The sequence below is a fragment of the Halichoeres trimaculatus genome, unplaced genomic scaffold (genome assembly GCF_033239565.1).
Source record: "Halichoeres trimaculatus isolate MK-OKI-2021-1 unplaced genomic scaffold, fHalTri1.1 fHalTri1_scaffold_2, whole genome shotgun sequence".
NCBI lineage: Eukaryota > Metazoa > Chordata > Actinopteri > Labriformes > Labridae > Halichoeres > Halichoeres trimaculatus.
Genome location: NW_027437180.1, coordinates 191,439 through 218,148, shown reverse-complemented (window position 1 = coordinate 218,148; position 26,710 = coordinate 191,439). Strand labels below are relative to the sequence as shown.

Below are 26,710 nucleotides of genomic sequence, written 5' to 3'. Positions count from 1 at the left end.
AAGAGTGGGGTGTACCCTCAGACATGTATTCTCTCCTAATACCTGGCTCTCTCCTGTGCAGCTGAATGGCGTTACCTGCTGCCTTCCTGTCTGAAGACCAGTTCACCTGCTCCATCTGTCTGGATGTGTTCAACAACCCAGTCTCTACCCCATGTGGCCACAGCTTCTGCCAGGCCTGCATCTCCTCCTACTGGGATGGAGGAAGAAGAGGGGGTGGAGGCGGTGCAGGGACTAAGATCTACCAGTGTCCCCTCTGCAAGGAGTCCTTTCGTAAGAGACCAGAGCTCCACATCAACCGAACCCTGAAGGAAATCACTGAGCAGTTTAAGTGGCTAGCCAGCGCTGGGGTTCTGATGGATGAACCTGACGGAGGCAGAGGAGGAGCTGATCCAACCATGCACCCTCATGAGCACCAACCACTCCTGTCTCCCTCTCAGAGAACAGGGGAGATGCCTGAAAGCATCTTTGCTGAGATGATGACTCGGTTCCAGCAGATGCCGCCGCCTGGAGCACTTCAAACCGTCCACCCCCACCCCAAAAACGCCCAAAGCCCCAGTCAACTTAACACTCGTCCGTCTCTGCGGGCCCAGAACTCCGAGCATCATGACCCACCTCCACCTTACTCACCTCCACACAGGTACCCACACAATGATAACAATGACATTTCTCTCCACAGCGCCTCAAAAAACAAATGTTTACCGAACACACTGATGGTAGGAGAGCAGCAGGGAATCAGGCCGATGACTAACACAGAGTAAAAAACTGAGACAGACATCGAGAAAAATCAAACCGTGACAGAACAAACACCATGCAGAAAATACAGAAGAAGCAGATAAATCCGTTACAAGTGATGAATGAGATGGGAGGAAGGAGTGAGGTCAGTGTTCAAAGACAGATAAGAAACATAAGGGGACAGAAAAGAAAGTTTCAGGAGAGCTCAAGGAGCCTGAACAATAAGAGCACATTTATTAAAATGCTCACAGAGCTAAAAAAAAAAAGCCTGGACAATTAGAGCACATTCCCTTTAAAGCTCACAGTGCTTAAAGAGCCTGAACAGTTAGAGCACTGTCCCTTTAAAGCTCACAGAGCTTAAAGAGCCTGAACAGTTAGAGCACTGTCCCTTTAAAGCTCACTGAGCTTAAAGAGCCTGAACAGTTAGAGCACTGTCCCTTTAAAGCTCACAGAGCTTAAAGAGCCTGAACAGTTAGAGCACTGTCCCTTTAAAGCTCACAGAGCTTAAAGAGCCTGAACAGTTAGAGCACTGTCCCTTTAAAGCTCACAGAGCTCAAAGAGCCTGAACAGTTAGAGCACTGTCCCTTTAAAGCTCACAGAGCTTAAAGAGCCTGAACAGTTAGAGCACTGTCCCTTTAAAGCTCACAGAGCTCAAAGAGCCTGAACAGTTAGAGCACTGTCCCTTTAAAGCTCACAGAGCTTAAAGAGCCTGAACAGTTAGAGCACTGTCCCTTTAAAGCTCACAGAGCTCAAAGAGCCTGAACAGTTAGAGCACTGTCCCTTTAAAGCTCACAGAGCTTAAAGAGCCTGAACAGTTAGAGCACTGTCCCTTTAAAGCTCACAGAGCTTAAAGAGCCTGAACAGTTAGAGCACTGTCCCTTTAAAGCTCACAGAGCTTAAAGAGCCTGAACAGTTAGAGCACTGTCCCTTTAAAGCTCACAGAGCTTAAAGAGCCTGAACAGTTAGAGCACTGTCCCTTTAAAGCTCACAGAGCTTAAAGAGCCTGAACAGTTAGAGCACTGTCCCTTTAAAGCTCACAGAGCTCAAAGAGCCTGAACAGTTAGAGCACTGTCCCTTTAAAGCTCACAGAGCTTAAAGAGCCTGAACAGTTAGAGCACTGTCCCTTTAAAGCTCACAGAGCTCAAAGAGCCTGAACAGTTAGAGCACTGTCCCTTTAAAGCTCACAGAGCTCAAAGAGCCTGAACAGTTAGAGCACTGTCCCTTTAAAGCTCACAGAGCTTAAAGAGCCTGAACAGTTAGAGCACTGTCCCTTTAAAGCTCACAGAGCTCAAAGAGCCTGAACAGTTAGAGCACTGTCCCTTTAAAGCTCACAGAGCTTAAAGAGCCTGAACAGTTAGAGCACTGTCCCTTTAAAGCTCACAGAGCTCAAAGAGCCTGAACAGTTAGAGCACTGTCCCTTTAAAGCTCACAGAGTTTAAAGAGCCTGAACAGTTAGAGCACTGTCCCTTTAAAGCTCACAGAGCTCAAAGAGCCTGAACAGTTAGAGCACTGTCCCTTTAAAGCTCACAGAGCTTAAAGAGCCTGAACAGTTAGAGCACTGTCCCTTTAAAGCTCACAGAGCTTAAAGAGCCTGAACAGTTAGAGCACTGTCCCTTTAAAGCTCACAGAGCTTAAAGAGCCTGAACAGTTAGAGCACTGTCCCTTTAAAGCTCACAGAGCTTAAAGAGCCTGAACAGTTAGAGCACTGTCCCTTTAAAGCTCACAGAGCTTAAAGAGCCTGAACAGTTAGAGCACTGTCCCTTTAAAGCTCACAGAGCTCAAAGAGCCTGAACAGTTAGAGCACTGTCCCTTTAAAGCTCACAGAGCTTAAAGAGCCTGAACAGTTAGAGCACTGTCCCTTTAAAGCTCACAGAGCTCAAAGAGCCTGAACAGTTAGAGCACTGTCCCTTTAAAGCTCACAGAGCTTAAAGAGCCTGAACAGTTAGAGCACTGTCCCTTTAAAGCTCACAGAGCTTAAAGAGCCTGAACAGTTAGAGCACTGTCCCTTTAAAGCTCACTGAGCTTAAAGAGCCTGAACAGTTAGAGCACTGTCCCTTTAAAGCTCACAGACCTTAAAGAGCCTGAACAGTTAGAGCACATCTACCAGAATCAGTTCCTAAGGAAAAGAAAGACATTAACATTCTACAGATTTCTGAACTAAAACATGAAGTTCAAAGCATCATCTGAAGTTTGGCTTCATGGTAAGTGTCTTTTTATCACAACAGCACCCACACTCATAAAGCCAGAACCAGAACCAGAAATGGACTGAAGAAGAACTGGATCTGTTACTTAGACAGTTAACTAGTGTCCAGTGCTACAACCACTGTTTATCTTCACATGTTTAACGTAGCTTCAGAGGGTCAGAGTCTGGGTCCCGGTCTGGGTCAGGGCATGGGCCTTGGTCTGCCTCTGGCCCTGTCCTGGGTCTTGGTTTGGCTCTGGCGCTGGCCCTGGGTCTTGATCTTTCTCTGGTGCTGGGCCTGGGTCTTGGTCTGGGTCTTGATCTTGATCTTGGTCTTAATCTAATTCTGGCTGTGGGTCTGGGTCAGGATTTTCATCTTGGTCTGACTTTGGGTCTGGCTCTGGGTATGGCTCTGGGTCTGGCTCTGGGTCTGGCTCTGGGTATGGCTCTGGGTATGGCTCTGGGGGTGGCTCTGGGGCTTGGTCTGGCTCTAGGTCCGGCCCTGGGTCTTGGTCTGGCTCTGGCCCTGCCCTCACCATCTCCTCAGAAATGAGTTCAGAGCTCAGCCACTGACGATGGCCTGGAACAGAACTTGAAATCTCTCTCAATGCTATCAGGTACACCCTGAGCGGTCCTGCTGACCCCCCCTCCAACGCCCCGCTCTGTCCCGCCCACCTGAGAGGACTGGAGCTCTTCTGTCGCACCGATAACACCTGCATCTGCAGCACGTGTGCTGAGACCCAGGAGCACCGAGGACACCATGTGACCCCAGCCAAGAGAGAGTGGCACATCAAGAAGGTGTGTGTGTGTGTGTGTGTGTGCGTGTGTGTGTGTGCGTGTGTGCGAGTGTGCGTGTGTGTGTGTGTGCGTGTGTGCGTGTGTGCGAGTGTGCGTGTGTGTGTGTGTGCGTGCGTGTGTGTGTGTGTGCGAGTGTGCGTGTGTGTGTGTGTGTGTGTGTTCATGTATCTGTGTGTGTCTGTGTGTGTCTGTGTATGTCTGTGTGTGTGTCTGTGTATGTCTGTGTGTGTGTCTGTGTATGTCTGTGTGTGTGTCTGTGTGTGTGTCTGTGTGTGTGTCTGTGTGTGTGTGTCTGTGTGTGTGTGTGTGTCTGTGTGTGTGTCTGTGTGTGTGTCTGTGTGTGTGTGTGTCTGTGTGTGTGTCTGTGTGTCTGTGTGTGTGTCTGTGTATCTGTGTGTGTGTCTGTGTTCATATTCTTGGCCCTATGCCTGGCCCGTTGGTGGCATCAGGTGATCCACTAATGTGTTTTCTGAAGGTGTGTGAACTTGTCTGCCCCCTGCAGTCTCAGCTGGGTATTTCAGAGGTGGAGCTGAAGGACCTGATCAGTGTGAAGGAGAGGAAAGTGGAGGAGATCCAGAGCTCTCTGAGAGAGATACAGGTGAGTTTCTGCATTTTTCTGGATCATTCTATGTAATTTTCAGCTCTTGTACTAATTCTGAGTGTGACAGGTTGAGTCGACTGACGTGACGTGCTCAGGATCAATTTATACACCCAAGGTTTGGTAAGTGTGTGCAGGTGTGAAAGTGAGCTTGAAAAATAGGAGAACTTGTGGACCTCTAGGAGTCAGACTTAACCAACAGCTGCAGTCTGTGACATTCACCAACCAGAGTCCACAGTCAGGGTCCACAGTCAGGGTCAACAATCACAGTCCAAAGTCGGGGTACACAGTCAGAGCCCACGGTCAGAGTCCAAGGTCAGGGTCCACAGTCAGAGTCCAAGGTCAGGGTCCACAGTCAGAGTCCATGGTCAGAGTCCACGGTCAGAGTCCACAGTCAGAGTCCATGGTCAGAGTCCATGGTCACAGTCCTCAGTCAGAGTCCACGGTCAGAGTCCACAGTCAGAGTCCATGGTCAGAGTCCATGGTCAGAGTCCACGGTCAGAGTACATGGTCAGAGTCCACAGTCAGAGTCCATGGTCAGAGTACATGGTCAGAGTCCACAGTCAGAGTCCATGGTCAGAGTCCAAGGTCAGGGTCCACAGTCAGAGTCCAAGGTCAGGGTCCACAGTCAGAGTCCACGGTCAGAGTCCACGGTCAGAGTCCACAGTCAGAGTACATGGTCAGAGTCCGTGGTCAGAGTCCTCAGTCAGAGTCCACGGTCAGAGTCCACGGTCAGAGTCCACAGTCAGAGTCCATGGTCAGAGTCCATGGTCAGAGTCCACGGTCAGAGTCCACGGTCAGAGTCCACAGTCAGAGTCCACAGTCAGAGTCCATGGTCAGAGTCCACAGTCAGAGACCACAGTCAGAGTCCACAGTCAGAGTCCATGGTCAGAGTCCATGGTCACAGTCCTCAGTCAGAGTCCACGGTCAGAGTCCACAGTCAGAGTCCATGGTCAGAGTCCACAGTCAGGGTCCACAGTCAGAGTCCATGGTCAGAGTCCATAGTCAGAGTCCATGGTCAGAGTACATGGTCAGAGTCCACAGTCAGAGTCCATGGTCAGAGTACATGGTCAGAGTCCACAGTCAGAGTCCATGGTCAGAGTCCAAGGTCAGGGTCCACAGTCAGAGTCCAAGGTCAGGGTCCACAGTCAGAGTCCACGGTCAGAGTCCACGGTCAGAGTCCACGGTCAGAGTCCATGGTCAGAGTCCACGGTCAGAGTCCACGGTCAGAGTCCACAGTCAGAGTCCACAGTCAGAGTCCATGGTCAGAGTCCACAGTCAGAGACCACAGTCAGAGTCCACAGTCAGAGTCCATGGTCAGAGTCCATGGTCACAGTCCTCAGTCAGAGTCCACGGTCAGAGTCCACAGTCAGAGTCCATGGTCAGAGTCCATGGTCAGAGTCCACGGTCAGAGTCCACAGTCAGAGTCCACAGTCAGAGTCCATGGTCAGAGTACATGGTCAGAGTCCACAGTCAGAGTCCATGGTCAGAGTACATGGTCAGAGTCCACAGTCAGAGTCCATGGTCAGAGTCCAAGGTCAGGGTCCACAGTCAGAGTCCAAGGTCAGGGTCCACAGTCAGAGTCCACGGTCAGAGTCCACGGTCAGAGTCCACGGTCAGAGTACATGGTCAGAGTCCGTGGTCAGAGTCCTCAGTCAGAGTCCACGGTCAGAGTCCACGGTCAGAGTCCACAGTCAGAGTCCATGGTCAGAGTCCATGGTCAGAGTCCATGGTCAGAGTCCACGGTCAGAGTCCACAGTCAGAGTCCACAGTCAGAGTCCATGGTCAGAGTCCACAGTCAGAGACCACAGTCAGAGTCCACAGTCAGAGTCCATGGTCAGAGTCCATGGTCACAGTCCTCAGTCAGAGTCCACGGTCAGAGTCCACAGTCAGAGTCCATGGTCAGAGTCCACGGTCAGAGTCCACGGTCAGAGTCCACGGTCAGAGTCCACAGTCAGAGTCCATGGTCAGAGTACATGGTCAGAGTCCACAGTCAGAGTCCATGGTCAGAGTACATGGTCAGAGTCCACAGTCAGAGTCCATGGTCAGAGTCCAAGGTCAGGGTCCACAGTCACAGTCCAAGGTCAGGGTCCACAGTCAGAGTCCACGGTCAGAGTCCACCGTCAGAGTCCACGGTCAGAGTACATGGTCAGAGTCCATGGTCAGAGTCCTCAGTCAGAGTCCACGGTCAGAGTCCACGGTCAGAGTCCACAGTCAGAGTCCATGGTCAGAGTCCATGGTCAGAGTCCACGGTCAGAGTCCACGGTCAGAGTCCACAGTCAGAGTCCAAGGTCAGGGTCCACAGTCAGAGTCCATGGTCAGAGACCACAGTCAGAGTCCACAGTCAGAGTCCATGGTCAGAGTCCATGGTCACAGTCCTCAGTCAGAGTCCACGGTCAGAGTCCACAGTCAGAGTCCATGGTCAGAGTCCATGGTCAGAGTCCACGGTCAGAGTCCACAGTCAGAGTCCACAGTCAGAGTCCATGGTCAGAGTACATGGTCAGAGTCCACAGTCAGAGTCCATGGTCAGAGTACATGGTCAGAGTCCACAGTCAGAGTCCATGGTCAGAGTCCAAGGTCAGGGTCCACAGTCAGAGTCCAAGGTCAGGGTCCACAGTCAGAGTCCACGGTCAGAGTCCACGGTCAGAGTCCACGGTCAGAGTACATGGTCAGAGTCCGTGGTCAGAGTCCTCAGTCAGAGTCCACGGTCAGAGTCCACGGTCAGAGTCCACAGTCAGAGTCCATGGTCAGAGTCCATGGTCAGAGTCCATGGTCAGAGTCCACGGTCAGAGTCCACAGTCAGAGTCCACAGTCAGAGTCCATGGTCAGAGTCCACAGTCAGAGACCACAGTCAGAGTCCACAGTCAGAGTCCATGGTCAGAGTCCATGGTCACAGTCCTCAGTCAGAGTCCACGGTCAGAGTCCACAGTCAGAGTCCATGGTCAGAGTCCATGGTCAGAGTCCACGGTCAGAGTCCACGGTCAGAGTCCACAGTCAGAGTCCATGGTCAGAGTACATGGTCAGAGTCCACAGTCAGAGTCCATGGTCAGAGTACATGGTCAGAGTCCACAGTCAGAGTCCATGGTCAGAGTCCAAGGTCAGGGTCCACAGTCACAGTCCAAGGTCAGGGTCCACAGTCAGAGTCCACGGTCAGAGTCCACCGTCAGAGTCCACGGTCAGAGTACATGGTCAGAGTCCATGGTCAGAGTCCTCAGTCAGAGTCCACGGTCAGAGTCCACGGTCAGAGTCCACAGTCAGAGTCCATGGTCAGAGTCCATGGTCAGAGTCCACGGTCAGAGTCCACGGTCAGAGTCCACAGTCAGAGTCCACAGTCAGAGTCCATGGTCAGAGTCCACAGTCAGAGTCCACAGTCAGAGTCCACAGTCAGAGTCCACAGTCAGAGTCCATGGTCAGAGTCCATGGTCAGAGTACATGGTCAGAGTCCACAGTCAGAGTCCATGGTCAGAGTCCATGATCAGAGTCCATGGTCAGAGTCCATGGTCAGGGACCCAGTCACTTGTGGTGCAGTCTGTCACCACCTGCTGCATATTTAGGAGTTAACCACTGAAACAAAAATCTTCAGAGAAAAGCTCTTCTGCTCTCATTGTTCAATGCACAGTATCATGTCCCATGGTCCCCACCAGAGGAGGATTCTGGGAGTCATCAGCCCTTAGGATTTTCTTTTTCTTTCACTTGTGCGGCGCCCAGGACGCAGCCTTAGTGAGTCTGTGCATTAATCTGAACCGGCATTACTCTGCTTGGCTTGTGTTCTGTTCCTCCAATAGTGTCTTTTTTTTGCCTTCTTAATTTTTGTTGTTTTTTTGTTTTTTTTTTTCCGGATAAAGCAAACAAGCATAAGAAAAGTAGTACAGCTCAAAGATAATGAACAGAGGGTCATACATACATCTTCATGTCACTGTGACAAAGAAAAAAAAAATACAGTCAGTTTTTAAAATAGTGGTTCAAGCCTCTAACGTTGTATACAGAATCCATTTTTCCCAGTTTTGAAAAAAAAGTTTCTGCTCTTAGGTTATGTGAGACAGTCAATCCTTCCATACCTTCAATTTGAGACACAGTATTGATCCAGTCAGTCTTTGTTGGAGGATAGAGTTGAAGCCATTTTCATGTTACAGCTTTTTTACTAGCTGCTAATAAAATCTTTAATACGTACTTATCATTTTAATGAGAAGTGGGTAGGGATGTTACCAAGATTGATTGTGGAAAATCAGCAGTCAATCCCAGGATCAAATATGTCTTGTAATGTCCTAGTTACTTCCCCCCAATAAAATTGGATTTTGGAACAATTCCAAAATATGTGAAAGTGGTCTGCTATTTGTTCCCCGCATTTCCTCCAACATAGACCCCTACCAACCTCCGCTGTTTGGATACCTTTTATTTTTGGGGTCGTAAGGTACCTTGTTCTATTTCTCCAGCAAAAATCCCTCCAGAGACCTGAACCGGTAGAGGTGGACAGCACATACTCAGCCAATCTTCTTCTGAAATAACAAGACCGGATTCTTTCTCCCACTTTAATCGGATCGTGTTTGTTAAATGAGTTTGAGTGGATTGAATCTGTGAATATATAGCTAAAACTAGCTTCTTTGTGTCTTTACCTTTGTACACATCAACAAAAATGTCAACAAGATCAGGATCAAGTTTATCTGGAGGTCTAATTTTCTTATTGAAGTAAGCTCTAGTTTGTAAACATTGGAAGAAGTCCTGTTTTTCGAAGCCATATGAATCAGGTAATTCCTTGAAACTGACACTGGCTTCAAACCACTGCTTAAACCTCCCATCAGTCCTTGCTGGTTCAAAGTCTGGATCAAAAGCAATCCATCGTAACTGTCTCAGTTGTCTCTGAAGTGATGGTGATCTACATTCTTTAAACCACAGATCAAGAGACATTTTTGTCCTCTGGTTTACATGTTATGGTGCATCTCAAAAAGGCATTTACCACCCAGTATGGATTGTAATGGAATATTTACCTGTGATGTTTCCAGATTTTTCCATTTTGCTGTATATTGTGGGTTACAGCAGCATGCCAGGAGTCTTACATGAGCCGCTTTATAGTAGTCTGTTAAGCACGGCAGTGATCTACCTCCTTTCTTTTTGTGGAGTTGTAGGGTTTTATATGGTGGCCGAGACCCGCCACCGATGCAAACAAAAGTACCTGCAAACAATAAAGAGACACTGCAAACAAAAAAAAAAAATCGCCGCTGCAAAAAAAAGAAACACTGCAGCAAATTAAAAAGTTAACGCTGCAAATAAAAAAGGCACGCTGCAACGGAAGTGGATTACTGGGGACTATATTTACAGACGCACCGCCTGAGAGGAGAAGTTGGCGAAGAAGAAGATGGGTGGAAATTGTTAAAAGAAAAAATAAATACATTAGAATGCTAGTGTTTAATGTCACTGTGTGTACTGTCTACTGTGTTGTTTGGTTAGGCCGTGTAGCCCCAGGTTTGATGTCAAACTGGGGGATGCTGGTGTACTGTTAGCTTCAGCTAACACGGGGAAACACAGTGTTTGGCTGCAGTAAGACTACTAAACAGAGGAGAACTGAGTTTGGTAACTTTAATCGAATATGCAGCAAAACACCGTTACATGCACCAACGCACACTCTCACTCCAGGGCAGACTCTACAACTGACGGCTACATAGTTGCGATAACTTATTACTGCCATCGTTGTTGTCATTTTCATGTTTCATAAGCACGCCAACAAGCACGACAAACAAAGATTTTATTTTTTTTGCGTCTCTTTATTGTTTGCAGGTACTTTTATTTGCAGTGTTAACTTTTTAATTTGCTGCGATGTTTCTTTTGTTTGCAGCTTCTCTTTATTGTTTGCAGCAGTTTTTATTTTTGTTTGCAGTGTTTCTTTATTGTTTGCAGCAGTTTTTATTTTTGTTTGCAGTGTTTCTTTATTGTTTGCAGCAGTTTTTATTTTTGTTTGCAGTGTTTCTTTATTGTTTGCAGCAGTTTTTATTTTTGTTTGCAGTGTTTCTTTATTGTTTGCAGCAGTTTTAATTTTGTTTGCAGTATTTCTTTATTGTTTGCAGGTACTTTTTTTTGCGTCGGTGGCGGGTCTTGGCCACCTTAGTTTTAGATTGAAATCTAGGTTGTTTGCTACACAATATAAATCTTGATATCCATTTATTCCATTCATTGAACTGTTTTAAATTAACTTCAACTGGTAAGGATTGGAACAAGTAAAGAAGTTGGGGTAGTACATTCATTTTTAGCGTTTCAATCCTGTTGTGCATATCTAAAGGGAGATGAAACCACCTATCAAAATCTGACGTTATACTCTGATTTATGGCTCCATTGTTACTGTCATATATTTTTGATAAGTCCTTAGGGATGCAGATTCCTAGATATTTAATGGCTGCTGAGTTCTATTTGAATTCAAATCTTTGCATAATGATTTTTGAAGTGTTATAGTTATAGCTTAAGATTTGAGTTCTTTTTACATTTAATTTGTACCCTGAATAGTTTCCAAACTCATTTAATGAAGACATCAGCTTTTGAATACTAACCTCAGGTTCCGAGGCAAAAATCAAAACATCATCTGCAAACAAACAAATCTTTTGTTCTTGACCCCTTACCCTACTCCTTTTATTGTTTGATCCTCTCTGACTGATTGGGCCAAAGGCTCAATAAGCAAAGCAAAAAGGGCAGGACCTAGAGGGCAGCCCTGACAGCATCCTCTCTCTAAATTGATAGTATGGGAGAGTTGTCCATTAATTTTAATCCGAGCATTTGGGGGTGAGTATAGAGTTTTAATGCAATCAATGAAGTTGTCTTGAAACCCAAATCTTCTCAGTGTCCAGCAGTTTCTTATTAAAGAGCAGAGCTCAGCTGGAGCAATCAAAGCTGGTAACATGACTTTTGATTAATCAAATTTGTAATTCATTAAACCTCCCTTTAGAACCCAGAAGAAAACCAGAGATGAACATAACATTAACCTCAAATAAACCTGCAATAAACCTGCAATAAACCTGTGATAAACCTAAAACAATTCTGAAATAAACCTGGTATAAACATGAGGTAAACTTCATGTCATCATGTCTGGTTTTCCACACACAGGCTGCTGCTGAGAGGGAGACTGATGGAGTTGTTTCTTCATTCTCCAAACTGATCACCAGTGCAGAGCGCTGCCAAGCTGAAGTCTTAGAGGTAAATAATGCAGACGGAGAGACAGGTCTTCTTCTTTCCTAAGCAAGTGTAGCGCACCTCCATCAAAGTGTAAGCTAAGTGTTGTCCATCCTGTCTCCTCCAGGTGATAGAGATGAGTCGGCGAGCAGCTGAGCGCAGAGCTCAGAGCCTCCTGAGGGAACTGGAGGAGGAGATATCTGAGCTGAAGAAGAGGACTACAGCGCTAAACCAGCTGGTCCTGTCAGAGGACTATGAACACTTCCTCAAGGTAAGGATCTCTCAGGGGGCTTCCTTCTTTCACAGGGTGGTTACTGATATATGTTAACAGTGACTGTGTTAGCCACAGGAACAGAGTCCATAGTCAGAGTCCATGGTCAGAGTCCACGGTCAGAGTCCAAAGTCAGAGTACATGTTCAGAGTCCACAGTCAGAGTCCATGGTCAGAGTCCATAGTCAGAGTCCATTGTCAGAGTCCATGGTCAGAGTCCATGGTCAGAGTACATGGTCAGAGTCCAAAGTCAGAGTCCATGTTCAGAGTCCACAGTCAGAGTCCATGGTCAGAGTCCATAGTCAGAGTCCATTGTCAGAGTCCATGGTCAGAGTCCATGGTCAGAGTACATGGTCAGAGTCCATGTTCAGAGTCCATTGTCAGAGTCCACAGTCAGGGTCAACAGTCAGAGTCCATGGTCAGAGTCCATAGTCAGAGTCAACAGTCAGAGTCCATGGTCAGAGTCCATGGTCAGAGTACATGGTCAGGGTCCACAGTCAGAGTCCATGGTCAGAGTCCATAGTCAGAGTCAACAGTCAGAGTCCGTGGTCAGAGTCCATAGTCAGAGTCCATTGTCAGAGTCCAAGGTCAGAGTCCATTGTCAGAGTCCACAGTCAGGGTCCACAGTCAGAGTCCATGGTCAGAGTCCATAGTCAGAGTCAACAGTCAGAGTCCGTGGTCAGAGTCCATGGTCAGAGTCCATGGTCAGAGTACATGGTCAGGGTCCGCGGTCAGAGTACACGGTCAGAGTCCACAGTCAGAGTCCATGGTCAGAGTCCATGGTCAGAGTACACGGTCAGAGTCCATGTTCTGAGTCCATGGTCAGAGTCCATGGTCAGAGTCCATGGTCAGGGTCCACAGTCAGAGTCCATGGTCAGAGTCCATGGTCAGAGTCCATGGTCAGAGTCCACGGTCAGAGTCCATGGTCAGAGTCCATGGTCAGAGTCCACAGTCAGAGTCCATGGTCAGAGTCTATGGTCAGAGTCCATGGTCACAGTCCATGGTCAGAGTCCATGGTCAGAGTCTATGGTCGGAGTCCATGGTCAGAGTCCATGGTCAGAGTCCATGGTCAGAGTCCACGGTCAGAGTCCACGGTCAGAGTCCATGGTCAGAGTCCATGGTCAGAGTCCATGGTCAGAGTCCATGGTCAGAGTACACGGTCAGAGTCAATGGACAGAGTCCATGGTCAGGGTCCATGGTCGGAGTACACGGTCAGAGTCCATGGTCAGAGTCCATGGTCAGAGTCCATGGTCAGAGTCCATGGTCAGAGTCCATGGTCAGGGTCCATGGTCAGAGTCCATGGTCAGAGTCCATAGTCAGAGTCCATGGTCAGAGTCCATGGTCAGAGTACACGGTCAGAGTCCATGGTCAGAGTCCATGGTCGGAGTCTATGGTCGGAGTCCATGGTCAGAGTCCACAGTCAGAGTCCATGGTCAGGGACCCAGTCACTTGTGGTGCAGTCTGTCACCACCTGCTGCATATTTAGGAGTTAATCACTGAAACAAATATCTTTAGAGAAAAGCTCTTCTGCTCTCATTGTTCAATGCACTGTATCTTGTCCCATGGTCCCCACCAGAGGAGGATTCTGGGAGTCATCAGCCCTTAGGATTTTCTTTTTCTTTCACTTGTGCGGTGCCCAGGACGCCTTATTGAGTCTGTGCATTAATCTGAACCTGCATTACTCTGCTCAGCTCGCCCTTTGTCAAAAAGCCTCCCAGCAGCTCACTCTGACTGCCACAGACAGCCTTAGTTTAAACACTTTGATGAGCTGATCGAAGAAGGATCATTCTCCCCTCACCTCCTGTCAGTCTGACTGTTTTTAATCAATACATCCATTAATTACAGCGGATCCAACAGCTTCGGCTGTGCCAGCAGACTGTTAGCAGGAACCAGTTCTTGTCCTGATCATCGTCTTCAGTCTGAGCTTTGTGTCCTCGCCATGTAAAAAAGTTGATCTTTGCTTTGGGCTCTGATGTGGTGTGCTTGATCAGATGATTTCTCTGTTCAGTAAACGTTGGTCTCTAAATAAGAGTCAGTTTGAAAAACAACAGTCTGAATAAATCTCAGGAATAATCTAGAAAGATGGTTGACTTTCTCGTGGACTGAGTTTTTTTTTCTGCCTTTGCAGACTTTCCCTGCCCTCTCCAGCCCTCCACCAACCAAAGACTGGTCAGCCATCTCTGTGGTGTCTGAGCTGACCTCTGGGGTGATTCTCAGGGCTGCCACACACATGATGGAGCACCTTCATGAAGAGATGAGGAAGCTGCCAGAAGTCTGTGAGTCTGCAGGGCTCGACTAACTAATATAATAATAATCTTATATAAAAAAATGAACAAGGTTGTGGTCAGAAAACGAGCGTCAGTCACAGAATTATCTTGATCATGTTATTAACTGTGTGAAATGAGCGATGCATCAGCGTGTTCATCACTTCTTTGGCCTGTGTGAACTCTCCTGCATCTCCTGTAAAGATTACAACCCAGCCCATTTCAAGAGGACAAGAGCTAAAATGATATGTGTTTAAGCACAACATGTTCACCCTTCCATTCTGTGAAGTGATGAAGGATGATTGGGAGAAAGAGGAATCACATCAGGAGGAACAGAATTCACTCATCAATGTCAGATGCTCAGTTGAACGGAGGCTAAGCAGCCCAAGCAGCTAACCCAGAGTCAGCCTTGAATGTACCCCTCACTAATTCATTTGCTCACACATTCACCCACTAACTGTGTCCCTCATAAAATCGCTCATCACTCACTTTCTCTCTGTGAGTCACTCACTTGCTTATTCACTCTTTCACTCTTTCACTCACTCATGTACTTACTCATTCACTCACTCACTCACTCACTCACTCACTCACTCACTCACTCACTCACTCACTCACATATTTATTTACTTACCTTTTACTCACTAAATCACTTATATTTTCTCACCCATTCACTAACCCCCTCACTCCCTGACTCACTTACTAAATAACTGACTCATTCACTCACTTATTCACTCACTCACTGACTCACTCACTTAACTATGTACTTGCTTACTCACAAATTAGCTGACTCATTCATCTATCGAATCACTTGCTCAGTCATTCAGTTACTAATTTGACTACCTCACTTGCATATTCACTCACTTACCTATGCACTCACTTACTTACTCATTTACTCAATCAGTCACTCACTCACTCACTCACTAACTCACTCACTCACTTATTCACTCACTCACTAACTCACTCTCTCACCCACTCACTCATTTACTCACTCACTCACTCACTTACTTGCTCACTCACTGACTAACTTACTCACCTATTTATTCACCTACTCACTAGCCTATTCATTCACTCACTCACTCACTCACTCACTCACTCACTCACTCACTCACTCACTCACTCACTTACTCACATATTGATTTACTTACCTTTTACTCACTAAATCACTTATATTTTCTCACCCATTCACTAACCCCCTCACTCCCTGACTCACTTACTAAATAACTGACTCATTCACTCACTTATTCACTGACTCACTGACTCACTCACTTAACTATTTACTTGCTTACTCACAAATTAGCTGACTCATTCATCTATTGAATCACTTGCTCACTCACTCAGTTACTAATTCACTACCTCACTTCCATATTCACTCACTTACCTATGCACTCACTTACTCTCCCATTCACTCACACACAAACTCACTAACTCACCTTTACACTCACTTTGATTCACTTTGGTGAATCAATCATTGGATTGGATCTCTGCGGTCACGTGAGTGTGTGGTATCATTTCCGGTTTTTCCTTTACTCTGGGTACAGCACGGTCGTGTCGTTCGCTCTCAATCTATCTGTTGTTTTACCTGTTACGGACTTTCACTCTTTTCAAACTTACCATCTTATCGATCTATAGTAGTTTACACCAAGCACTCTGCCTTTTTTTCCCACAAGGGTGTATACTTTTTCGGTGTTTCTGACGACTGGTTTTCCTGTTAGCCTTTTAGCTCCCCAGCACTAGCGATGTCTCTCCACTCCAGCTCCAGCTCTCACTCTGACTCTCCTTCTGCGGCTCGTTTCTGCCCGATGTGTCAGATGTTTAGTTATTCCTCTTCCTCCTTTACGGATAATGATATTTGTATTAAATGTAGCTTATTTGTAGCTCTGGAGGCGAGGGTTTCTGAACTGGAGACGCGGCCCCGCACCGAAGCTAGGCCACATTTAGCTAATGCTAGCCAGCCCCCTGTAGCCGGTGCGGGCCGTCTTAGCTTAGCCTCCCCCCCGGCAGATCCCGAGCAGCCGGGATGTAGTGGCTGGGTGACCGTGAGAGGGAAACATAGCCGCAAGCATAAAAACCGCACGCCGGACAGCCGTAACGTTCACATTTCCAATAAATATGCCCCTCTTAGCAACACACCTGCTAAGAAACTCAACACTCTGGTGATTGGTGACTCGGTAGTACGGAATGTGAAATTAGCGACGCCAGACACCATAGTTCAGTGCCTCCCGGGAGCCAGAGCGGGCGACATTGAAGGCAACTTAAAACTGCTGGCAAAGGATAAACGTAGATTTCGTAAGATAGTTATACATGTCGGCGTTAATGACTCCCGACGTCGCCAGTCGGAAGTCACAAAGATTAATGTGGAGTCGGTGTGTGCTTTGGCCAAAACTATGTCGGACTCGGTAATTTTCTCTGGCCCCCTGCCAAATAGGGCAAATGATGAGATGTTTCGCCACATCTCCTCATTCAACCGCTGGCTGTCGAACTGGTGTCCAGATAATGGCGTGGGTTTTATTGACAACTGGCGATCCTTCTGGGGCAAGCCTGGTCTAATTAGCCGAGATGGCGTTCATCCCACTCTGGATGGCGCAGCTCGTTTAACTAGAAATCTGGCTGATTTTATTTGTTTACCCATCTGACAACTCAGAGTGGAGACCAGGCAGCAGAGCAGCAGTCCTACACGCTCCTCTGCGTTTCCCTTAGTGCAGTTTCCCAGCCACTCCTGTTGTAACATAGAGACTGTGTCGGTTCCCCGACCGAGACCCTTTTTCTATAACAATAAAAATAACAATAACAACAATAATTATTATAACAACAACAACTACTACTTTAATAATAATAATAATAATAATAATAATAATAATAATAATAATAATAATAATAAAAAAGGAGTGAATTATGATAATCTTATAAAAATTAAAACTTCCGGTGCGGATGAACCACATGACGTTAAAGTCAAATGTGGTTTGTTAAATATTAGATCTTTATCATCTAAAGCTGTGCTAGTTAATGAACTTATATCAGATTATCACATTGATTTACTTGCTCTGACTGAAACCTGGCTGTGTGAGGGTGAATATGTTAGTTTAAACGAGTCCACTCCTCCCAGTCACCTTAATACTCATAACCCTCGAGACACAGGCCGTGGGGGGGGGGTGGCAGTTATCTTTAACTCTAGCTTTAATATTAGCACTAGACCTAAACTAGGCTTTAGCTCTTTTGAAAGTCTTTTTCTCAGTTTCTTGCATCCAGATGTAAAAACCGCGCAACCGTTTTTGTTTGTTATCGTCTACCGGCCTCCTGGCGCGTACTCTCAATTTCTCTCCGACTTTTCAGAGTTTCTTTCTAATATCGTTCTTCTGTCGGATAAAATTATTATTGTCGGTGACTTTGATATTCATGTGGACGTCGTTGACAATAGTCTTTGTATTGCCTTCATGTCTTTACTGGATTCTTTTGGTTTCACACAGTCTGTGAACCATCCTACTCATCGCTTTAACCACACCTTGGATCTTGTTCTTGCTTATGGCGTGGAACCTGTCAACTTGGCTGTCTTGCCGCAGAATCCTCTTCTGTCGGATCATTTCTTCATTACTTTTGAATTCTTGCTGTCGGATTTCTCACCTGCGAACAAAATCATCTTGTCCAGGAACTTGTCTGACAGAGCTGTAGACATTTTCAAGGAAGCTATTCCTGCTGCCTTGAATTCTTGCTCTACTTTTGCAGAGAGCTCTTGTGCTCCCTCTCAGCTTGATCAACTTGTTGCGGATACCACGGGTTCTCTTCAAGCCGTCCTCGATTCAATTGCTCCGCTCAGACAGAGGACTCTCAGACGACATCGTTCCGCTCCGTGGTACAACGCTCAAACTCGTGAGCTCAAACAACAATCGAGGAAATTAGAAAGAATATGGCGTTCGACTAAAACAACCGAATCCTGCTCGCGTTGGAAAAATAGTCTAAATGAATATAGAAAGGCTTTGCGACTGGCGCGTGCAACTTACTACTCGACTCTTATAGAAGAGAATAAAAACAATCCTAGATTCCTTTTCAGCACTGTAGCCAGGCTGACAAACAGTCATAGCTCTACTGAGCCATGCGTTCCTCTATCGCTTAGCAGTGAGGGCTTTATGAGCTTTTTTAACAATAAGATATTAAAAATTAGAGATAAAATTAGTAGCGTGTTACATGCAACCGTGATAGAACCTTCGATCGATGGCGAATTTGCGGAAACGTCGCTTAGAGCTAATATACTCCTGGACTGCTTCCCGCCTGTGGACCTGTCAGAGCTGGATTCAACTGTCACTTCAGCCAAACCATCAACTTGTCTTCTGGATCCCATCCCAGCTTGGCTGTTAAAGGAAGTCTTTCCCTTGGTCGGATCTTCTTTACTAAGGATGATTAATGCGTCTTTACTGTCAGGCTACGTGCCCCAACTTTTTAAAGTTGCTGTTATTAAGCCTCTTCTTAAAAAGCCTACACTTGATTCAGGCTCTTTTGTCAACTACAGACCGATATCTAACCTCTCTTTCGTTTCTAAGATCTTGGAGAAAGTTGTTGCGAGTCAGCTCTGTGATTTTCTTCATAGCAACAGTCTTTTTGAGGTCTTTCAGTCTGGGTTCAGAGCTCACCACAGCACAGAGACTGCGCTGCTGAAAGTAACCAACGATCTACTTTTGGCTTCAGACAGTGGTCTTCTTTCTGTGCTTGTCTTGCTTGATCTTAGTGCCGCTTTCGACACTATTGATCATTGCATTCTTCTGCGGAGATTAGAGAGTCTTCTTGGTATCTCAGGAACCGCTTTAGCCTGGCTTCGATCGTATCTTTCGGATCGACATCAGTTTGTTCATGTGAACAACGTCTCTTCTTCTCACACCAGGGTGCAATATGGAGTTCCTCAAGGTTCAGTGCTCGGACCGATTCTTTTCATCTTGTATATGCTTCCTCTCGGCACTATATTGAGGAAACACTCCATAAACTTTCACTGCTATGCAGATGACACTCAGCTTTACTTGTCAATGAAGCCTGAAGAAACCAACCGCTTATCTAAACTTGAAGCATGCCTCAAAGACGTAAGGTCCTGGATGAGCAGAAACTTCTTACTGCTGAACTCAGAGAAGACTGAAGTCATTGTTCTTGGACCTAAACATCTCAGAGAAGCTTTCTTGAACAACATCGCCGCCTTGGACGACATCAGCTTGGCTTCCAGCACCACTGTCAGGAACCTGGGAGTTCTTTTGGATCAGGACCTGTCCTTTAACTCTCACATCCAACAGGTCTCAAGGACGGCATTTTTTCATCTTCGCAATATCAAGAGAATTAGACACATCTTGTCTCGGAGCGACGCTGAGAAACTGGTCCATGCTTTCGTTTCTTCTAGGCTGGACTACTGTAACTCTCTTTTATCCGGCTGTCCTAATAAGTCTATTAGGACTCTTCAGCTGGTTCAGAATGCTGCCGCTCGGGTACTGACTTGGACTGGGAGGAGAGAGCACATCTCTCCAGTGTTAGCGTCTCTACACTGGTTACCTGTAAAATCTAGGATAGAGTTTAAAATTCTTCTTTTGACTTACAAAGCGCTTAATGGCATCGGGCCATCGTATCTTAAAGACTTAATTGTTCCGTATAATCCGTCTAGGTCTTTGCGTTCTCAACATGCAGGTCTGCTCGTTGTACCTAGGGTCTCTAAAAGTAGTATGGGAGGTCGAGCCTTTAGTTATCAGGCTCCTCTTCTTTGGAATAACTTACCGGTTGAGGTCCGGGGAGCAGACACGGTATCAACCTTTAAGAGTAGACTTAAAACTTTCCTTTTTGATAAAGCTTACAGTTAGAGCTGGATCAGATCTGAACCAGCTCTTAGTCATGCTGCTATAGGTTTAGACTGCTGGGGGGAACTGACACACAGGGCTCCTGTTTCCCTCTTTTTCTGTCAGTCTAACTTCTAGTCTTACTGTCCTGTTATAGTTACTGACCATACACCTCTCTGGGAGGGTCTGAGTTTGGCTTGTAGGTTCCTGGGGATCGGCGAAGAAGACGGCCTGCTGCTGTGCTCCTGTACGACACCAGCTACTACAGCTTTGGAGTTGGCCTGCTGGTTTCACCTTAACTGTCGCCACAGCGCCAAACTTCAGACTGCGTCTGTTTCTCTCTCTCTCCCTTTCTGTGTGTGTGTGTGTGTGTGTGTGTGTGTGTCTGTGTGCGTGTGTGTGTGTATCCCCCCCCCCCCCCCCCCTCTCTTTCCCACTCTCTCTCCTCTATCTGTCTCTCTCTAACCCCAACACAGTCGAGACAGATGTCTGTCTAACATGAGTCTGGTTCTGTCCGAGGTTTCTGCCCGTTAAAGGGAAGTTTTTCCTTGCCATTGTAACTTGCTAAATGCTGCAAAGTCCTGTACTCATGGTGGATTAAGATAAGATATGACTCCTTATCTTGTCTTGATGTTGGGTTTCTGCTAATAAAATTTTATTAACATTTACGGGTCTAGACCTGTAAATGTTTTTGTAAAGTGTCTTGAAATAACATTTGTTATGATTTGGCGCTATATAAATAAAGATTGATTGATTGATTGACTTTCTCCCTCCCTCCCTCCCTCGCGCAACACTTTCTCACTCACTTGCCTATTTACTTACTCATCACCTTACTTACTTACTTACTCACTCACTCACTCACTCACTATCTTACTCATCTTTTCACTTGTTCACCTTCTTGCTCCCTCACTTACTTACTACTATATTTGCATCACTTACCCATTTACCCACTCCCTCACTCATTCCCTCGCCCATTCACTTACTCTCTCTCTCGTTCACTCACTCACCCACTAATTTAGACACTGTCTCACTCCCTCACTCCTTACCTGTTACTCACTGTCACACTCACTCAATCACTTAACTATTTACTCTATAACTCACACAATCACTAATTTGTTCACTCACCTTTCCAATAATGTACTCACCTTATCACTTGATCACTCACTCACTGATCCTCTTACTCACTTGTTTACTCACTCACTCACTTACTTTCTAATTTACTCATTTACTTACTTACCTATTAACTGACTTACTCACTCATTCATTCACTGGTTGACTGACTGACTCACTCATTAACTGACTTACTCACTCACACATTTTACTTGCTCCCTGACTCATTAACTTTCTGCCTTACTCCCTCACTCAAAAACTCACCCAATAACCTTTTCACTCTCTCAATCTCTCACCCACTGGCTCCCTTAATTACTTACTTTTTCACTTACTCACCTATTAACTCACTCAGCCACTCACCGACTGACTAATTTACTCACTCATTCACTCAATCACTGTCTTACTCACCTTGTCACTCACTCACTTACTTGTTCTCTCACTTACTCCTATATTTACTCACTTACCAATTGACCTACTCCTTCACTTATTCACTCACCCATTCACTTACACACATTTACTCACTCACCCACTAATTCAGTCACTCTCACTCCTTCATGTTTTCTCACTTACTCAATCACCTGTATACTCACTCACTTCCTCACCCTCTTCCTCACTCACTCACTTACTCACTGACTTACTTACTAATTCACTCACTCACTCACTCACTCACTCACTCACTCACTCACTCACTCACTCACTCACTCACTCACTCACCTTTTTACACTCACTCACCCACTGGCTTAATTACTCAATCACCTTTTCCTGTACTTGTTCACTAACTTACTAATTCACTAAATCACTTACCAATTCACCCGCCTATTTACTCACTCCCTTACTCATTTACTCACCCAATTACTCACTCCCTCATTTATTCACTCACTCACTCACTCACTCACTCACTCACTCACTCACTCACTCACTCACTAAGTCACATACCTATTCCTCACTTACTAATTCATTCACTCACTAACTCACTTACCTATTTACTCACTTACTATCTCATTCATTTATTCACTTACTCACCTTCTTATTCACTCATTCACTCACCTATTTAACCACGTACTCACCTATTTAACCACGTACACACTTATTCACTTTAACTCTCAATCACGTACTCACTCACTCTTTCTCTCACCCATTCACTCACTCACTCACTCACTCTTGTCCTCATTTACATGTTCACTCACTGACTCACTCACTGTTTTGGAGGTGTGGTCCAGCTCAGTCCATTCATTTAAAGTGAACTCAATATGCCTGCTGTGTAAGCCAGCCTGTGTATCACTGTTACTACAGTGAAGCACCACAGCCTGCATCAACATTACCTTTACACTAAAATGAAGGCCCGTTTTTTCCTTTTTTTTTTCATTTCCCAACTTTTCCTGTCTCTGGAGTTGAAGAGATTCAAAAATCAAGTGAATGATGCAAGTGTAAGGGGGGAGGATAAAAGTTTTGAGCTCTGAGACACACCTGTCATTCTCCTGCTGTGACAGTGGCACAGACTGATTGCTGGTTATAGCTACTTTGTGGCTTGTTTTGCCTGTTTTGTGTAAAGAGAGAAATATAAATAAAGCTCTGGTGTGGACAGGAACTGATGCTTTTGAGCTGAATGGAGAGAAAAGTGTGTTTTAAGGAGGTAGACGTGATGAAAACACATCACCTGTTGTTCATTGGTTTCTAAATCGTGCTGATGTCTTTGTTTGATTGCTGGCTCTCACGTATCTACAGGTTAATGCTCCTCTGAGTGACATCCAAACTCTGACTGTCAACACTGATATTTTTGATCCACAGGTCAGCGATCCCTGTCAGAGCAGACTGTAGCCAGGCCCAGTCCAAGTAAGGTTCTTCTGTTCAGAACAAAAGTTCCCTTCAGTTCAATTCCCAAGTCTGTGTGAGTTGCTCAACTAACATGGCTCCAACTCTGAACTGTAATTCTGTGCTGTTCCTCTTCACAGAGACCAGGAGGGTTCAAGAGTACGCAGGTAGGGAAATGCTACACTAATGACTGTCACAGGATGACGTCATGATGCCATTACTGTCACATGGATGAAGTTGTGATTCTATTCAATCCAATCCACGTTATTTATATATTGCTCATTCTAAAAACAATTAAGCTACCAAAGCGCTGTACAAATCAAATAAGAACATCAATCAAACAAAAAAAGTTTATTGAATGAGACATAAAAACCAATAAGAGTCATAAAAACACAAGGCTTCAAAATATTAAAAACATAAAAGGACAAAGATCACACAGCTCACATGCTGAATTAAAAGCCAAATAATAAAAATGAGTTTTTAGATCAGGTCAGAGAGATGTGGTGAGGCGCTGAGCCACTTAAAGATCTAAAATCAAACAATACGTTTAAAAAACAAAATCTAAAATGAACAGGAAGCCGATGAAGGGATGCCAGAATCGGGGTGATGTGTTCCTGTTTTTGCGCAACTTTTAAAAGATGAGCAGCTGCACTTCAGACCAACTGCAAGCGTGCAAGGGAAGCCTGGTTTACACCAGCGTAGAGAGCATTACAGTAGTCCAACTGTGAAGACATAAAAGCATGAATTAACCACTGAAAATTGTTAAAAGATAAAAACGATTTAATCTTGGATAAAACCTAAGGTAAAAAAAAATAAAAATAAAAAAAAAAACTGGATTTAACAACTGAGTTAATTTGTTAATTCAATTTCAAATCACTGTCAACCATTACACTAAGATTTAAAACTGGGTTTAAAAGAAGGTAACAGAGGGTCCTGGTCCCAGAGAGGGGCCTCCTGGGCTCCACTAGGGCCAAAAAAGATCAGTTTGGTTTTTGATGTCATAACTGTCACATGACTGATATCATCATGCCATTACTGTCACATGAAGGATGCCATGATGTCAGTACTGTCACTTGGATGATGTCATTACTGTCACATGATTGAGTCATGATGTCATCACTGTTACATGACTTCTCTTATGGCTGTCAGAGGTGTACTCACTAACCATCTGTCTGTCTCTCTTTGTCAGATGACATCACCTTGGACCCCCACACATCCCATCCTCGTCTTATCGTCTCTGTTGATGGAAAGCAGGTGCATTGCGGGGACCGCCATCAACTGGTGCCCGACTATCCAGAGCGCTTTGACCGGGTGGTGTGTGTGCTGGCACGCCAGGGCTTTAGCTCAGGACGCCATTACTGGGAGGTAGGTGGACAGGAAGTGCTGTTCCCACACATGGTTTGTCAATGAATTTACTGAGAAATCAATGGAACAGAGCAGGCAGCTCCAGTTCATCTGGTGCTGGATTCACTGATGATGGAGGACAAAAATAACAGGCGCCTGTTCAGATATGGTGACTGCAGCAGTACCTTGGATCTATGTCTCATCTTTGAGGTGCCAGTCTGATGATGGTCATCATCTGGAGCCCTGATGCTATAAAGCTCTTCTCCAATCAGAATTCACCCTGATCCAATCCCCATGTCTACGCAGACTCTCTGAAGAACCAGAGTCAGGCTGAGCATTAAACCTGATCTGGCTGCTCCCTGGGTGGACACATTCTGTTTCTGAAGCTGCCTGCTGCACTGGCAGGACTAACTTCTACTAGACTGAAGAGTGAACAGTGAACCACGCTTTGTTGAGTCAGTGTGCTAACTCACACTGACTGCCTTCAGCTGGGTCAGTGTGCTAACTCACTGACTGCTCCTGTCCAGTCAGTGTGAGTTAGCACAGGGAAGATAAAAGAAACTACAGGTGTCTGCCTGACTCTGAAACAAAGACAGTCTGCAGTGGACAAGTTTTCCAGTCATACTGTTTCCCAAAATGCACAACCTCAACCTTCTTCTGTTTCTACAAACATTTATGGTGAAAGACACTACTGCCACTTGCTGTTACAGCCAAAATGCTTCAGAACTGTCTGCAAAAACCTTCAAAGCACTGGTTCTGCTAGGCTTTAATTGTTTGTCAGTGTGCTGACTCATTTTGGCTGCATTCCGTTAGGTCAGTGTGCTAACTCACACTGACTGTGCTCTGTTTGGTTGGTGTGCTAACTCACACTGACTGTGCTCTGTTTGGTTGGTGTGCTAACTCACACTGACTGTGCTCTGTTTGGTTGGTGTGCTAACTCACACTGACTGTGCTCTGTTTGGTTGGTGTGCTAACTCACTGACTGTTCTCTGTTTTGTTGGTGTGCTAATTCACACTGACTGTGCTCTGTTTGGTTGGTGTGCTAACTCACACTGACTGTGCTCTGTTTGGTTGGTGTGCTAACTCACACTGACTGTGCTCTGTTTGGTTGGTGTGCTAACTCACACTGACTGTGCTCTGTTTGGTTGGTGTGCTTACTCACACTGACTGTGCTCTGTTTGGTTGGTGTGCTAACTCACACTGACTGTGCTCTGTTTGGTTGGTGTGCTAACTCACACTGACTGTGCTCTGTTTGGTTGGTGTGCTAACTCACACTGACTGTGCTCTGTTTGGTTGGTGTGCTAACTCACACTGATGTGCTCCATATTGTCTGTGCGTTAACTGACACTGATTGCGCTCTGCTGGGTCAGCATGCTAACTCTCACTGACTACACTTTGTTGGTTCAGCATGCTAACTCTCAATGATTACACTTTGTTGGGTCAGCATGCTAACTCACACTTACTACACTTTGTTGGGTCAGCATGCTAACTCACACTGACTACACTTTGTTGGGTCAGCATGCTAACCCTCACTGACTACACTTTGTTGGGTCAGCATGCTAACCCCTACTGACTACACTTTGTTGGTTCAGCATGCTAACTCACACTGACTGGGCTTTGTTGGGTCAGTTTTCCGTCTCACACTCATGAGCTCTGTTGGGTCAATGTGCCAGCATACACTAGCTGGGCTCTGTAAGGTCAGTGTGCTGACTCACAATGACTTTGCTCTGTTGGGTCTTAATGAGCGGAGCGAGTCCAGGAGTCAACAGGCCCTTGGTTTCACAGCCCAACATTAGCTAGGAGAGGATCCTCACTAGGGTATGATGCCTCTTAGTTTTATTCCAGGACAGATTTTCCTCAAATTACCTGGACACTCAGTTGAATCCTGCAACACTTTTAGTCTACCTGAATATCAGCGTATGGACTCTGTGCTGAGTCAGCAGTATTCATTGTTCTGTCACTACAATTCTTTTTTCCAGGTGGAGGTTGGAGGAAAGACTGACTGGGACCTTGGGGTTGCTTGCTGGTCTGTCAACCGGAAAGGCAAAATTACTGTCAGCCCCGCCCACGGCTACTGGTTCCTGAGTCTGAGGGATCGAACCGAGTACGCATTCAGAACAGAGCCCTCCACCAACCTGACCGTCAACCCCAGACCGTCCAGAGTAGGAATCTATGTGGACTATGAGAAAGGGCTTGTGTCCTTCTACAACGTGGAGGCCAAAGTGCTCATCTACACATTTACAGATACCTTTTCTGACACCATCCATCCCTTCTTCAGCCCCTGTACCAATAAGTCAGGAAGGAATGAGGCGCCGCTCACCATCTGTCCGGTTTCAGAGGGTTAAGGCAAAGACCAGAGGAATGTCCCAGATTTGTTAGGAGACCAGGATTGCTCACCATTAACAGATTTCATGTCACTCCTCCTCTGCACTGTGTTGGTGATAAGCCTGGTTATTTATCTAAGCTAGCATCTCTCATGTGTCCAGTGTTTAAACTTGAATCATCACTGTCCCTTACGTCTGTTTGGACTTTCAGAGTCCTTTAGTGAAATGCTGAAAAATCAAAGTGCTGACCCCCAGCTGTCTGATTCTAAGGCACAACAAAGCAGCTCAGTAAACCCTCCGACACCATGAAGCTTCAGCTCTGGATC

The 26,710-nt window shown here is 45.8% G+C and overlaps 2 protein-coding genes across 2 annotated transcripts; both read left to right on the top strand.

The window, feature by feature from the left end:
- The first annotated feature begins 65 nt into the window (after positions 1 to 65).
- LOC141801529 (E3 ubiquitin-protein ligase TRIM21-like) lies at positions 66 to 26,710 on the top strand. Its single transcript, XM_074684581.1, has 10 exons — positions 66 to 637; positions 3,532 to 3,712; positions 4,215 to 4,310; positions 11,397 to 11,486; positions 11,590 to 11,733; positions 13,861 to 14,008; positions 22,693 to 22,737; positions 22,857 to 22,883; positions 23,906 to 24,081; positions 26,040 to 26,710. Exons 1-10 carry the CDS (start codon positions 66 to 68, stop codon positions 26,403 to 26,405), a joined length of 1,845 nt encoding a protein of 614 aa, XP_074540682.1. The 3' UTR covers positions 26,406 to 26,710.
- Positions 15,664 to 16,629, top strand: LOC141802206 (uncharacterized). Its single transcript, XM_074685717.1, has one exon. It carries the CDS (start codon positions 15,733 to 15,735, stop codon positions 16,627 to 16,629), a length of 897 nt encoding a protein of 298 aa, XP_074541818.1. The 5' UTR covers positions 15,664 to 15,732.

Coding starts and splice junctions, on each gene's coding strand:
- LOC141801529 (XM_074684581.1), top strand. CDS start 66: ATGGCGTTACCTGCTGCCTTCCTGTCTGAAGACCAGTTCACCTGCTCC. Junction 11,487..11,589: donor GCCAAGCTGAAGTCTTAGAG/GTAAATAATGCA, acceptor TGTCTCCTCCAG/GTGATAGAGATGAGTCGGCG. Junction 22,884..23,905: donor GAGGGTTCAAGAGTACGCAG/GTAGGGAAATGC, acceptor TCTCTTTGTCAG/ATGACATCACCTTGGACCCC.
- LOC141802206 (XM_074685717.1), top strand. CDS start 15,733: ATGTCTCTCCACTCCAGCTCCAGCTCTCACTCTGACTCTCCTTCTGCG.